Raw genomic sequence first — 14,511 nt, 5'->3', positions numbered from 1 at the left:
CAAAATATCACTCATTGCCAGCTACCTTCTCCTAGGATTACTTACTAGTAAATAGAAGACAATTTATATTATTTACTAGCAATTTTAACCTGTAATGGAAGAATGAGACATGAGGAAGTTAATGCAAATTGTACCTATACTTTTTGTTGCTATGTTTACACACCTATCACACCATATCATTAAACAATCTAGCTTCTTAGGTTATGTATGTTTGAGGGTGGTGAAATACTGGAACAGGTTGCACAGAGAGGTTGTGGATGCCCCATTCCTGGAGGTGTTCAAGGTCAGGCTGGATAGGGCTCTGGGCAATCTGATCTAGTGCTTGATCTAGCTGTAAGCAAAACTGTCCATAGGAGAAGGGGTGGAACTAGATGATCTTTGAGGTCTCTTCCAACCTAAGACATTCTACGTACTTGTACAGTTTATACTTTTGCCTCTTGTAAGTCACTCTACTTAGCAGCTGGAAGGTGATCAACTCAACTCTCCCTTATTATCATAGGAAATAAATTTCTGCATTAATATAGCTGGTGCTGGGATATGCTCCCTAAAAAGCTCAGCATTGTGACTGCACAACAAAACATTAAGTTGCTGCAGGATATTTCAAGACTGTTCCTCACTCCACATTTTGTTTTATCATTGACTTCATTCAGAGGACAAGAATAGTGCAAAAAACACACAAATACCCTATTTTCATTAGGCACAATGCAGGTAAAAGAAATTTTCTTTTGTGATACAGAGTACTTTTTGAGTCTTGGGCGTCCTTAGAATTACACAGATTAGAACAAAGAGTTAGACACAGGTACAACTGTAGACAGTTACTTTACTGTCTGTCAGTTAGAAGCAAGTCCGCCTGGTTGCTTACCATCCAAGTTACAATGCAATTAAAGCATCTTCTTAAATTATCACACGTCCACATATGGAAAAAAGCAGAGAATAATTCTGGGACTCAGCTACAAAGTACAGGAGCCAGCTTAGAGGTACCTGGATGTCAGTGCTTAAATACTCAGGACTGAATGATTCAGTGCCAGGAGTGGGATGGGTTGCTCCATTATGGTTCTCTCCACAGGCTGTGGGGAAATACCTGCAGCAGCACCCGGATCTCCTCCTCACTCTCCTTCTCTGACCCTGCTGTTTGCAGGGCTGCTTCTCACCCCTCTGCCTGTTCAGCATTTTTGCTCTCTTAGATGTATTTTCAGAGAGATGCCACAAACTTTACTGTTGCACTCCCCACTGGTCTGTAGAGGGTCTGCTGCTGAGGTAGCTGGGCCTGGGATGGGGCATCTTCTCACAGAGGCCATCCTATTACTAAAAGTGCCACATAAACCCAATACACAGAGGTTTTGGCAGCAAGCACTGCTGGAAGTGACAAACCTGAATATTATGGAAGTTCCTCAGAAACAGGCCGCAAATAGCCAACGAAGGTAAGAAACTTTGAGGTGATGGTAGATTCTGCCCCTGAAGACACCTGGATGACTCAGTACTGAACACTTGGACCTATTCAGTGAAAGCAAGTGCTTCTTGTGATCTGGAAAATAAAGTCTAAAATTTTCTCTCGAATCTAAAAATCACTCCTGTAATAAAGGAAAAAGATCTCCTGCTTTTATTACTAAGACCTGCAATTTTAAAGAATGTCTAATTAAAAAAAATCAACCTGAAGTATTTATGCTGTAGGCTATTCCCTGCTTCACAAGAGACAAATTTCAAATTGAAAAGATTTCAACTTTTGCAATTTTTTTTTGGATCTTTTTTTTGAGAAATGCAGAGATTTAAACTTCCTACTCAGATACTATAGTTTCATTTGGAAATTACAATAAGCAAACAATAGGAATTACAAGATCATCAAAAACTTCTAGAAAGGGAACAAATAATGGTATTGTATTTATGAGTCTACTGACTGAAGAAAGAGTTTTATGTTATTTGCTAACTTTTTTTTAAATAACTCAATTAAAAGATGAAAGCTTTAATCAATTTCATAACACTACCCAAAGAGCAGTATTATATGAAAGCTACTCTGGAAGTAGTGACTCCTATTTCTTTATGCTGGCGCACCGTGTCAGAGGTGGATGGTGGTGGTGTGGCTGTAGAGGTTGAATGTTCCTTCCAGTATTCCATTAAATTTTGTTGCTGTGCAACAGATGGCAACAGTGGGGCAGTCTGACAAAATGGGACCTGACACAGAAATGCATGTAAAGCAAAGGTGTGGAACTGAATTCATCTGTGTGGAAAAAAATGGCACCCACTGACATTCATCAGTGCTTGGTGAGTGCTGATGGAGACTGAACAGTGGATGTGAGCACAGGGAGGCAGGGGGTGGTGCATTTCAGCGGTGGTGACAATGGGTCACCTCCACTGGTGCATGTTTTTATGAGCATGCCATGAAGGTTCTTGTTCATCATTGGTGAAAATGCATAGTTAGTGGTGGTGACCACGTCGATAAATTGTGTTTTTGTAGCTGAGAATGTGCTCTATCAAATAGTATTACTGTGCTCTTTGTACCTGCTGTCGTTTCCATGAAAATATATAGGAGGCATTACTTTCAGAGCAAACTACATATTAGTTCTTGAAACTAAATCACTGTACAGTACCACTGAACAGCTGGCCCAAGTTTATAATACAAACGCCAGCAGGATTTGGACAATATCTCAAGTTTCACAATTCTCAACTGTAAGCATATAACACATCAGTACCTTCAAGCTGTCTTCAGTAAGAGGACAATAACACATGAGAAGCAGGTAGAATAATTTATAGACCCTTACAACATCTAACTGAAATACCTCTTTGTTAATGCAAACAAACAAACAGGATGCCTTTTTCCACCTTGATCTTTTTTTGCTTGTGTTGCTGTCACTGCTACAGTGGAAAGCTAAGTCAGTCCCAAAAGAATATGCTCATAGGAAAATGGAAGTGCAATACAACTTCCTTGGTAGATTAGATGGCTCAAAACATCTTTCCTTCTAGTTTTGTTCTGATACTTCCTCTTATTTCAGTAGCTCTAAACTTCACAGCAAGATTAACATCTATAAAGTTCTCCAGACACACTGTCTGCCAAACAACTATTTATTTCAGCGTCAGCTGTTTTGCTTGAGGATACACAATTCTAAACACTCTGCAGGTACATTTTCTCAGGATTCATCTGCACAAGGTAAATTCGTATCTAAAACCAGACATGAGCTAGCCTCTGCTGACCACACAAAACAAATGCAGGAATTCTGCAATTTTTTTGAAGGTTCTAAAGTCAAAGAGAAAGGGTGCTTAAATTTCATCTAGAATAGGCATGTTCAGCAAGGTAGGTCCATGTCAAAACCTTTTATTTTTTTAAATGACATACCATCTAATTGAAAATTGTATACACACATAGAACCTTAATTCTGCAATTCTATCTTCATTTAACTTGCAGTATGTTACATGACATATGGGTTCACTTTCCTCTGTGGTCTGCAGTATAATTGGATTAAACATGGACCCTCGTATTTGTCAGAGACTAGCTGACTTTGCCAGTGTTCTCAGTTGCACATGACAGTCACAATCCCTCCTGAAAACTGCCGCTACTCCAAATCAAGTTCAAAGTCCAAAGCACTCTTGTGATGTTATTATCTGTTTTGGATGGCAATATTCCTCAAGGCAAGAGAAGATACTGTTTCCTATTTGTAAATGATCATGAGAAGCCTTATTTTTCTTGCTTTACTCTCAACGAAGTTGTACTGATCTGTAAGTATTAGGTCTTAAGTACAGAAAATTCCTCTTTCCATCATTCTAACCTGTCTGTACTTCACCAGTGTCCAAGGATTGAAATGGTCAGAATGAACTTCATTCTCTGAAATTCTAGCATATTCTCTCTTTTCTCAGAAGGCTTAATGGCCCTTTCTTCAACAAAATCTTAAGCTACTGCTACCTGTGATAGCCACAGGAGATAACACTAAGTGCTCTAAAGACGACAAATTCCCATTCCATGCTTAAATGCACACACTCAAAAACTAGGATATTTACCACCAAAAACACAGTATGAAAAAATGCTTTTAAAATTACTTCTATTATTTAATAAATTAAAATATTTTCTTTTTTCTTATCACTATTCTGGAAAGTGAAAACATTATTTGGCACAGATAAGCACTATTATTTTTTTTTTTTACTTTTCATTTTTGAAGTAGAAAGATATAATAAGGTAGTAAATGACATGAAAATACAGATAAATAGAAAAGAGATATTTACCTTGCTGAGTATTCTGTTCTTGAGTTCGATTCACAGTGAGGTCTAGAGGGCTATCCTGCTCTTCCTGAAGGGAGTTTTCTGTTTGGTTCATTTGGATACTTTTACATATCAGACCCGGCTCAAATGATGAACCATTTCTGTTCTCTTGAATTTTGCTACTTTTTGAAATGTACTCAATTGCAAACTGGCGGATCATTTTTTTCATTAATTCCTGAGCAACTAGGGGAATGTTAGGATCACAGTTCTGAGGAAGATCTAGGAGAGAAAAGAACAACACCACAAGCTACAGATGTATTAAGAAAAATGAAAATACTTTTCTTGAAATGAATACTTCACATATGTGTGCAATGAGTTCATGTGTGCAATTAATTAAGATGTCTGGCAAGTTCTTCTTACAAGTACTGTGTACTGGTCACTTGGAAGAGCATGTCTGGCAGGCATCAGTATTACAGTAATATATATGACTATCCTGAGTAGTTACTTTCAAAGAACAATTGAAAAAATATATTTAAAAAATGCAATTCTACAGATTAGTCTTTTATATCACACAGAACTTTTCAGAAGCTGATCATAAAGAGAAGAGTTGTTTCATGTGTATATTAGATGACATCTCCACTGTAGATTCAAGGTTGCATTGTCAAAACTGATATGATGCAACTTGAGAGGTCCCACATAAATTGTAGTATTACAAGCAACTGAATTTTAAAATAACCTTCCCATGTCATTTTCCAAGTGCTAACAATTAAATCATTTGGGAGAAAAAAAAATTTGTTCCTCTTCTGAACCGTATATAAACTGTGTGCAAACATGTATTCATACAACAGCCCCACGGAAAAAAAGTGTCTCATTTCAGAAACAGAAAAATAAATCAATCCAAAACAAAAAAGAAAACCCAACTGTGAAAATGAACTAGAATTAGCTTTTAGGCCAGTTTTGACTGCCGGAAAGAAGCGCCAGCGCATACTGTAGCAGTTATTGGTGAACTTGCATCAGTCTAAAACAGGTAAGTAAGACAATAAAATGAGTTCTGTTTTCATGGAAGCAAAGAATCTGAAAGGACTGGAAGTTAGGAATATTTCACCATGGCAGACATTGCTGGCAGATAACTGGGAGGACCACACAGCACATTTGCTCAAGCATTTCATGCCAATGAAGCTTTAGCCATCTATCAGCAAGGGGGGCCACAGAGACAGAACCAAGGAATGCTGTTCAAATTTAGGATGAGTGTACAGAGAATTTTTTCTTTCCGTGTTTGTTTCTGGTTTATTCTAAACACCAGGAAAGTACTGCAAAGCATTACAAATACATGTATTTGGTCTGCTGACACAGATGACTGTTCTGAGATGATTCCTGCCAATGTCTTTTCATCTGTTTTCACAAGGTAAGGTGGAGCTCCTACATTTCCAAAGACTGAGTATATGCTAGACAATTCCATTTCAAGAGATCATATGCAAGGTATGAATTACAACATTATAAAAGTCTGCTTTTGGTTGAAGGCCTAGCTTCTGACACTCCTTCAACTGAAACTCTACCAAAATTTATAAAACTTAATAGGAGTTTCTGGAAATCCTAAGCACTGGAGAATATGTACAAGAAATCTTTCCCAATCATGTAACGCCCAGAAACAGGTGTTCTTTATTTATTGGTATTTCCTGAATCCTGCATAACGAATCCACTAAATGTTGAAGTAGCATTTGGTTTTCATGAGAATTAATTATTACCTGGGAACAGGAGTGTCTGCCTACAGCCAAAATTCCACTGTCAACCGGAGAAAGTTACTGATCAACAACTTAGCTTAAAACAAGCAAACAAACAAAAACCAAAAAACAAGCAGGCAAAGATTTGACAGTGAATAATGAAGAAACTCAAACACAATGAAGTATATGAAGCATCACCAACACTGAATAGTCTATCAGAAATCTGTTGTTGAAGGATGCTTCCTACATGTGAAATCAATCTGCTGCATATAGCTGAGAAAAACTTCTTAGAAGATTTTTGGAAAAAAGGTGATTACCAATGCAAATGGCAAAGGTGGTTATTTTACATTCTGATATAATCTGCACTTTAAGAGGCAAAGATCATAGATGCCTTTGAAACACCAAAGAGCACTGTACACCTAACACTGCACATAACACTGCACACCTGTCATTAACCAGAAATCCCAAAAGCCTGGAAAGAATATCTGCCCTTTAATCTCCAAAATCAAGAAAAGATTCCACTGGAACCACCAAGTTTCTATTCTCTTTCTACTTCATTTCAGATTCCTCTTACTGGTAATATCAAAATATTTACTGCTCTTAGACACTTGCCTGAGAAGCCTGCTTTTCCGTTAGCAGCAAAGCTATTTTTTGAACTGTTGGAATAACAAAGGATTTATTTTTGGCACTTACAATATTTACTTAGTATTCATTTTATTTTTTTCCTTCTTATTTCTAAATACTTTCTCTGGAAGGATAAATGCAGTAAAATTTTCCTATATTCAACTGCTATAACTACTAGTAGCTTACAGTTCATTTACTATAAAAGATAATATTTGGAAAAAAAACATCTCTGAGCACATAATCTGAAAAGATGTGCTCCAGGGGTGTGTTTGCAGTACTCTAGCTGCTAATGCATATTCAATCTACAAAGCTAGACCACAGTTAGTATAACTGTGGCTGCCAGAAACGCAAATACTGTGGCTATCGTGTCTTCAGTATTGGCTATTATCAAGTCATTAAATCACAATTCATGTTAGGAGGGCCTTGGGAAGTCTCAAATAAAACTGCTCAGAGAGGGTCACCTATAAGATCAAACCAGGTTCCTTTGCGTTCTACTCAGTTGGGTCTTGAAAATTTTGTAGATGGAGGCTTCAATTTCTCTCAGTAGCCTGTTCTACATAGAACAGAAATGATAAATGTCAGATATTCAAAGGAAAAACGATCTTTTTACATACTACGTACTTGAAAGAAAAAAAAAAGTTAGATCTTTCAGGATATATTTTTTATGAAATGTTTTATCAGTATAAGACTGAGTGATTAGAATAGGGTATGCAGTTAAATTGCACGATACAAAGCCTAATCGCTTACATTTAATGGCTTGCAAGTTTGTATTACTGCAGAAGTAGAAGTAGGTAAAGACCTGTAATTTTAAGTTCACAGCAGTAAAGCTTCACTATGCACAAGAAATCTTTAACTAATCATACAATATTTGGAAATACAATTTAATGCATTTTTGGAGAAGTAGTAGATCACTGATCTTAAGTCTCACTAGCAAATGTTTCTTAATTATTATCAGCAGATGGCACCAGATATACTCTGTACAAACAAGAAGTTGTATTTCAACACATTTTATCAGGAGTTGCAATTATAGCTACTTTAAAGGTTTTAATCTATATATCTATATCTAGCTAAAGGACAAGGGGGAATGGCTTTAAACTAAAAGAGGGGAAACTGAGGTTAGATGCTAGAAGAAATTATTTGCTCAGAGGATCACAAGGCACAGGAACAGGCTGTCCAGAGAAGCTGCAGATTCCCAATCCTTAAAGGCATTGAAGGCCAGGTTGGATGGGGCTCTGTGCAGCCGGATCTGGTGAGTGGCAACCCTGTCCACAGCAGGGGAGTTGGAGGCAGATGATCCCTTAGGTCCCTTCCAAGCTAAGCCATTCAATTATTCTATATCTGCTCAAGCTTCTATTTTTCAGTAGAAGACTGTGTGTGCACATAGATATAACCAGCAGAAGAGTTTCTAAGAAGTCGGAATAAAAGGTAGCTCTGATGTTCCTCTAGTTCCTCTCAGAACTTTGTAGACCTTCCTAATATAAAATACAGATGCGTCATTTAATCTTTCCTTATGTTAGCAATTTCTGTTTTTGATTTTGTCAAGATTCTAGCCAGAATACAAGTGAAGGCAGTAATAAAGATGATATGCAATTCTGACTAATTGTAATGATTTATTTTGATTCAACGCTCACATTTAGGATTAAGGCATCCTCAGTTTACGTACTTCACTACCTTGTAGCTATTCAAATCCATATCCTATACCAGTTTGCTTATCAGTGTCTTCTGTACACACTGCAGCTCTCCCTCTTTCACAAAAATGAAGGACCCCACATTAACAGCCAAACTGTCCCAGCAACATCCTTGTTTCCACCTGTAAACTTGCCTGGCTCACTGTAAAATCACCAGCAGGTTAAAAACAATACAGCCATTTGTTTTTTTTACATCTCATGATTAGTTTAGTCAGCTTGACTGATCAACAAACAGAAGGACTAAAAACAGGATGCATTTTCATGTAACTTAAAGCTGGCGGCCCGTGACTTGGACAGATGTGCTGGGTAATAAAATGGCTGGATTGCCAGGCCCAGAGAGCAGTGGTGATGAAGTTAAACGCAGCTGGTAGCCAGTCAGTAGTGGTGTTCCCCAGGGGACAATATTGGGACCATCCCTGTTCAATATCTTTACTGATGATGTGGACGAGGGGATTGAGCACACCCTCAGTTTTCAGATGACACCAAGTTGGGAGGAAGCATTGATCTGTCTGAGTGTAGGAAGGCCCTACAGAAGGATCTAGATAGGCTGGATTGATGCGCTGAGGTCCATGGTATGAGCTTTAACAAGACCAAACATGGGGTCCTGCACTTTGGCCACAAGAACCCCATGCAATCCTACAGACTTGGGGCAGAGTGGCCGGCAAGCTGCAAGGAAGAAAAGGATCTGGGGGCAAGTCCACAGCCAGCTAAACATGAGCCAGCACTGTGCCCATGTGGCCAAGAATTCCAACACCACCCTGGCTTGTATAAAAAATAGTGTAGTCAGCAGGACTAAGGACATGATCACCCCTCTGTACTCATCTCTGGTGAGGTTCCACCTCAAGTACTGTGTTCAGTTTTGGGCCTCTCACTACCAGAAAGACAATGAGACCCTGGAAGGGCCAGAGAAGGGCAACAAAGCCTGTGAGGGGTCTGGAGCACAGGTCTTATTAGGAGCAGCTGAGGGAACTGGGATTCTTTAGTCTGAAGAGGAGACTTAAGGGAGACCTTATTGCAGTCTACAACTATGTGAAAGAAGGCTGTAGTGAGGTGGGGGTTGATCTCTTCTCCCAGGTAACTAGAGAGGTAATGAGGATGACAGGTAATGGCCTTAAGCTGTGCCGGGCTGGTTAACGTTGGATATTAGGAAAAACTTCATTGGAAAAGGATGCACAGGGAAGTAGTGGAGTCACTATGCCTGGAGGTTTTCAAGAAAATGGTGTATGTGGCACTTAGGGACATGGGTTTAGTGGATGGGGTGGTGATGGGTTGACATTTAGACTAGATGATATTAGAGGTCTTTTCCAACCTTAAATATAATCAGTCATAGAATCATTAAGTGAAATGTCTACCCGCCTTACAACATCCAACGGGCAAAGAACAATGCTATACCTAGGAAGAAGGCATCTGGTTTTCAGATATATTGTTTAGTGGTATGGTGTATGAGAGGTTTGTTCAGACCAGAGAAGAGGAAACTAAGGAGAGGCCTCATGGTAGCCTACAACTTTCTCATGAAGGGAGCGGAGGGACAGGCCTACTCTCTGGTGACAGCAACAGGATCCAGCACGGAGCTGTGTCATGGGAATGTCAAGATGGGTTAGGAAACCTTAGGAACCTTAGGAAAAGGTTATTCACCAAGAAGACTGCTGGAAACTGGAACAGTGTCCGCAGGGCAGTGGTCACAGTACCAAGGCTACCAGAATTCTAGGAGTGTTTGGACAGTGAAATACGGTTAGGTTTAGGTGTGGTCCAGTGTGGAGCTGGTAGCTGAATTCCATGATCCCTGTAGGCCACTTCCAAGTCGGGATATTCTATGAATCAGTATGCAAAACATAAAACAAGTAATGCTGGAAAACACTGTACATCAAGAGACAAGGAAAAGTCCTGAGAAAGTAGAAATTTAAAAGAATACCTGCCTAGGGAGATACCATACAAACAGGTCCCTTGATTAGATTATAATAAAAGTTCCAGAAATACTGAGGTGATAACATTTTATTTCAAATAGAAAATAACTGGTTTTAAGCAAAGCCAGGTGTCATGGTTTTATGATTTTTGGTTATTGGTATTCCACATCATAACATCATGTAGTGTATGTGTCTGGTTCTCAGAAGAGAAGAACTACTACTCTCCCCAGAGGACTCTGCGACCCTATTACCATTTTCTGGTCAGAGGGAAAGACAAAAACTCATACATCACGAGACCTGCCTTTCTTCTCGCCCCGTCTCCATCTCGCTCCCCAGCCGTCTTCACTATCGGTATTAAAGTAAGGCCTACTTTGATTTTGGACACTCTCTCTCATTTTATTGGATTTATTAGCTTAAATTGTAATTATATTGTATTATAGTGTGTTGTTTTGCATTCCGATACCTTATTTAGTAAATCAGTTTGTTTCTCCTCAGATCGTTGTTGCTGTTTTGTTCTCAAGCCCGTCTCCCTACTCTTTTTCCCTTTTTCCTTTCCTGGGGCAGGGGTCCGTGGGTCCCTCTGCCCCACTAGTCACGGAATCGGGCCGAACCAGCCCATAAACCGTTGACACCAGGGAAGAAAGATGGACTTAAAATGCTGTAGTACTCCATCCAAATTTCTTTAAATTCCTGAGCAAATCATAGGCTGAACAGGTGTGCCCTGTACAGAAAAAAGATTATACCAATCTCAGGTTCAAAGGCACAGTAATCTTCTCCTCCTACAGGAAGATAGAGGGGATAAAATTAACTCCCCCCCCCCCCAGTCTGTGAGTAAAGAGTCAGTGACTTGCTCTACTTCTTTGATAAAGCAAGGGAAGGCTGTGATACTCACCTATATTGGCATTCAAGTACACCGACTAGACCCCCAGTAAAACCATGTAAAGCACATGATGAGTAGACCTGCAGTCACATTCCTTACACAGAAGCTTCAGGAAGAAAATGGATATTTTTACTTCTCTCAATAGTGACTAGCTTACTGGAAAGTAATCTACATGAACCAGCTTTCAGTTGCTCATACACTTGCCAGCTGCCAAAGAATGAGAGCAGACAAGGAACTGAAGAGTTTGTAAACACTGTTCCAGCATTAAGTTTCAAACACAAACTTGAATGTACTGAAAGTTGCAACTCTGAGAAGTAAGAAGATCCCAGGATCCTATTTTGCAATTTGTAAGACACATTCTCTCACTTAAAAAAGAGTTTTCCTGTTGTGAAGTGAAAGCTCTTTAGGATCAGAAAAAGTTTAAGCACTTAAGAATTCCAGAGAACAACACCAGAGTTGGCATGGAAAGAAATAATTAGCTCACAGAGAAGAAAGATAATGAACACAGATCCAGGAGAAAAACAGATAATGCAACAGAACTAAAAACAGTGGCAAGCCAAAAGAGAAGTAGAACTTGATTTGCTGAGATTAAATTAAGTAAAGATTGGGGAAAATAAAGAACAAAGAGAAACAGCACTCAGTACATTAATAAAAAAATACTTCCAAATCAAAATCAAACAAATTATTCCACTTTTCTAGATTCAAGTTATCTCTTAATAGAAAAGACATGCTTTTGTTACCTTTCTTTCGAAAGAGTGCATTTAGATAGTTTTCTGCTTGGCATTCAATCTTATCAGTGTTGGACTGGCCCTGAGATGAAAGTTCCTCTGTAGGCGTTGACTGTGAAGAACCGATAACTGATGCACGATCCTAGAAGGCATATGAAAATTATAAAGTCTTTCCGAAGTTAATCTACTGATAGTACAACATATAATTAAGTTATTGAGCTATGAAATAATGAACCACTAAAATTATTTTTACTTACTTCCACTCATAGCCAAACTATCTTGAGTCAAAATGCATTATTAACTTACTTGAAAAATTCAGTTCTCCGATTCCTATTTTTGTACTGAAAATTAGGTGGGGAGTCATGCTTGATATGTTCATACTTACACTGACTGTTTCTTTGTGTAAATTACAAAAGGAACATTTCTCATCCATAGACCAGTCAGTTAGCTCTTCTGGCTCACAGTCTTAAAAGAAGGGAAAAAAGCTAGATGTTTAAACATGTAAAAACTGATTCAGAGAACAAAATACACATCCAACAGTTCTCCTAAGTTTCATTGCAACCTAGTACACATTTATTGGTAAAATGTAGTTAAGAGTACTCAGTTCTTTGGATATTTCCAAAGTCTAGTCTAGCTCACATGGTCCACTATTCAAAATCACATTTCTTAAAATGAAAGGTACGTAAGGTTACACTGAAAGTAATGCGTCCTATTTATTTACACGGAAACTACAACAAATACAAAGAGCACAATAACACTATTTGATAGAGCACATTCTCACCTTCTAGTTTTCAGTGCACGTATGCATTTTCACCAGTGATGAACAAGAACCTTCATGGCACGCTCATAAAAATATGCACCAGTGGAGGTGACCCTTTGTCACCACCGCTGAAATGCACCACCCCCTGCCTCCCTGTGCTCACATCCACTGTTCAGTCTCCATCAGCACTCACCAAGCATTGATGAATGTCAATGGGTGCCATTTTTTCCCACACAGATGAATTCAGTTCCACACCTTTGCTTTACATGCATTTCTGTGTCAGGTCCCATTTTGTCAGACTGCCCCTCTGTTGCCATCTGTTGCACAGCAACAAAATTTAATGGAATACTGGAAGGAACATTCAACCTCTACAGCCACACCACCACCATCCACCTCTGACATGGTGGGCCAGCATAACAGAATAGGAGGCATTACTTTCAGAGCATCCTTCATAAATTCATACACTTCAGTTCATTGTATACTACAGTTACTGTAGGTATCTGAGTACAGTAAATTAAGCTCTGAATCTCAGTCATTATTTTAAAAGAAATCTGCAAGCCTTTATCAAACTAAGCCAGAAATTAGGATAGCTCCCTTATCATTTGAGCAACGGGTATTGCAATTAAAGATAATCTATTCTGTACCACCACTACAAATAAATCAACACTCTACACTCATTCGTAATGCTTTATTTATTCTGATAAAACATATAAAGTACTTTAAGCTATCAGAAGACCTACCCTGGTCTTGAGCAAATAAAGGACTTAAACAGATCTGAATGGAAACGCATCATTTACTTTCTTTAATCAAGTTATTATGCTCTGTTTGAAGTTAGCTTTCCATCATATACTCTTTTCTTCACAAATCACCAATCACTAATGATTTTCCAAAATTGGCTGTTCTAAAAATCTTCCCATTTCTTGTTTAAATTTACTCCTAGCAAGTTTTTTCCAGTCTGTTTTTGTGGCAACATCATTCTTATATCTAAAGTTTTCACTCATGGGTATTTACTATCTTGATACACTTACAGAGAATACCATCATCCCTCCTTTACACTTCATTTTGCTAGGCTAATCCAATCCACTTGGTCTACTCTCATGAGACCCAGCCCCACTTTCTCTGCCACTTGGACTCCTGTCTCCTGAACACAGGTGACCAAATTCTCAAGACAATGCTTTTCCTTTACAACAGCCTTTCCTACAGCATCCTGGTTGTGCATGAGTCTTCATCACAGCTACATCATTTTGGCAGGTGAATATTAATTTAACTTGAACAACAAGGTCTTCCACTATGCCAGTCATTTCCACTTGAAGTGCTTACAGCTTAAAAATATACTTGCTCTCCTTACGAGTTGCTTCCTGTTCTTTTTTTGTGTGTCACTAAATTACAACCACAGTTCTCTTTGGAATGTTCTTGAGGTATCTGCTTTCCATGTGAAATGTTGTGGTGGACTGACCCAGGCTGGCTGACAGAATCCCCAATCTATCATTCTCTCATTTCCCCTCCCCAGCAGGGTAGAGGGGAAAAAATAAGATGGAAAAACTCATGGGTCAAGATTAATGCAGGGAGATCACTTACCAAGCACTGTCATAGGCACAAGACTCAACTTGGAGAAAGTAAATTTAATTTATTGCCATTCAAAATAGATTTCCGTAATGAGAAAAAGGCAAAACCAAACACCTTTGCCCACTATCTTTACAGTCAGTCCTTCATTCCTGACTCTTATCTCCTTCCCAGCTCCAAATGGTGCAAGGAAGATAGGGATCTTGAAGTTAGTTCATAAGAATTCTCTGCTGCTTCTTCCTCCTCACATTCTCCCCCTGCTTCCAGCATGCAATCCCTCCCACAGGCTACAGGCCTTCATCAACTGTTCCAGCACAGATTGTTTCTATTGGTTGCAGTTTCAAGAAGCACTCTAGCGTGGGGCCTTTGCACAGGGCACAGTCCTTCAGAATAAGACTGCTCCAGCATGGGTTTGCAATGGGACATAGTCCCTTCCGGAAAAAATTCTCTTGGGTGGG

General features: G+C 39.0%; 1 protein-coding gene across 5 annotated transcripts in view; it reads right to left on the bottom strand.

The window, feature by feature from the left end:
• The window catches only part of LCORL (ligand dependent nuclear receptor corepressor like), an 83,644-nt gene that overhangs the window by 32,214 nt on the left and 36,919 nt on the right, over nt 1-14,511 (bottom strand). For all 5 annotated transcript variants that reach the window (XM_021395922.1, XM_021395921.1, XM_021395924.1 and 2 more), the window contains exons 3-5: nt 12,116-12,195; nt 11,743-11,872; nt 4,210-4,464 (exon numbers count right to left, since the gene is read on the bottom strand). In XM_021395922.1, the coding sequence (XP_021251597.1) occupies nt 4,210-4,464; nt 11,743-11,872; nt 12,116-12,195 (465 nt within the window). The remainder of the gene's footprint in view (nt 1-4,209; nt 4,465-11,742; nt 11,873-12,115; nt 12,196-14,511) is intronic.

Source organism: Numida meleagris, chromosome 4 (genome assembly GCF_002078875.1).
Source record: "Numida meleagris isolate 19003 breed g44 Domestic line chromosome 4, NumMel1.0, whole genome shotgun sequence".
Classification (NCBI taxonomy): Eukaryota; Metazoa; Chordata; class Aves; order Galliformes; family Numididae; genus Numida; species Numida meleagris.
This window is presented reverse-complemented; position numbering and strand designations above follow the sequence as displayed.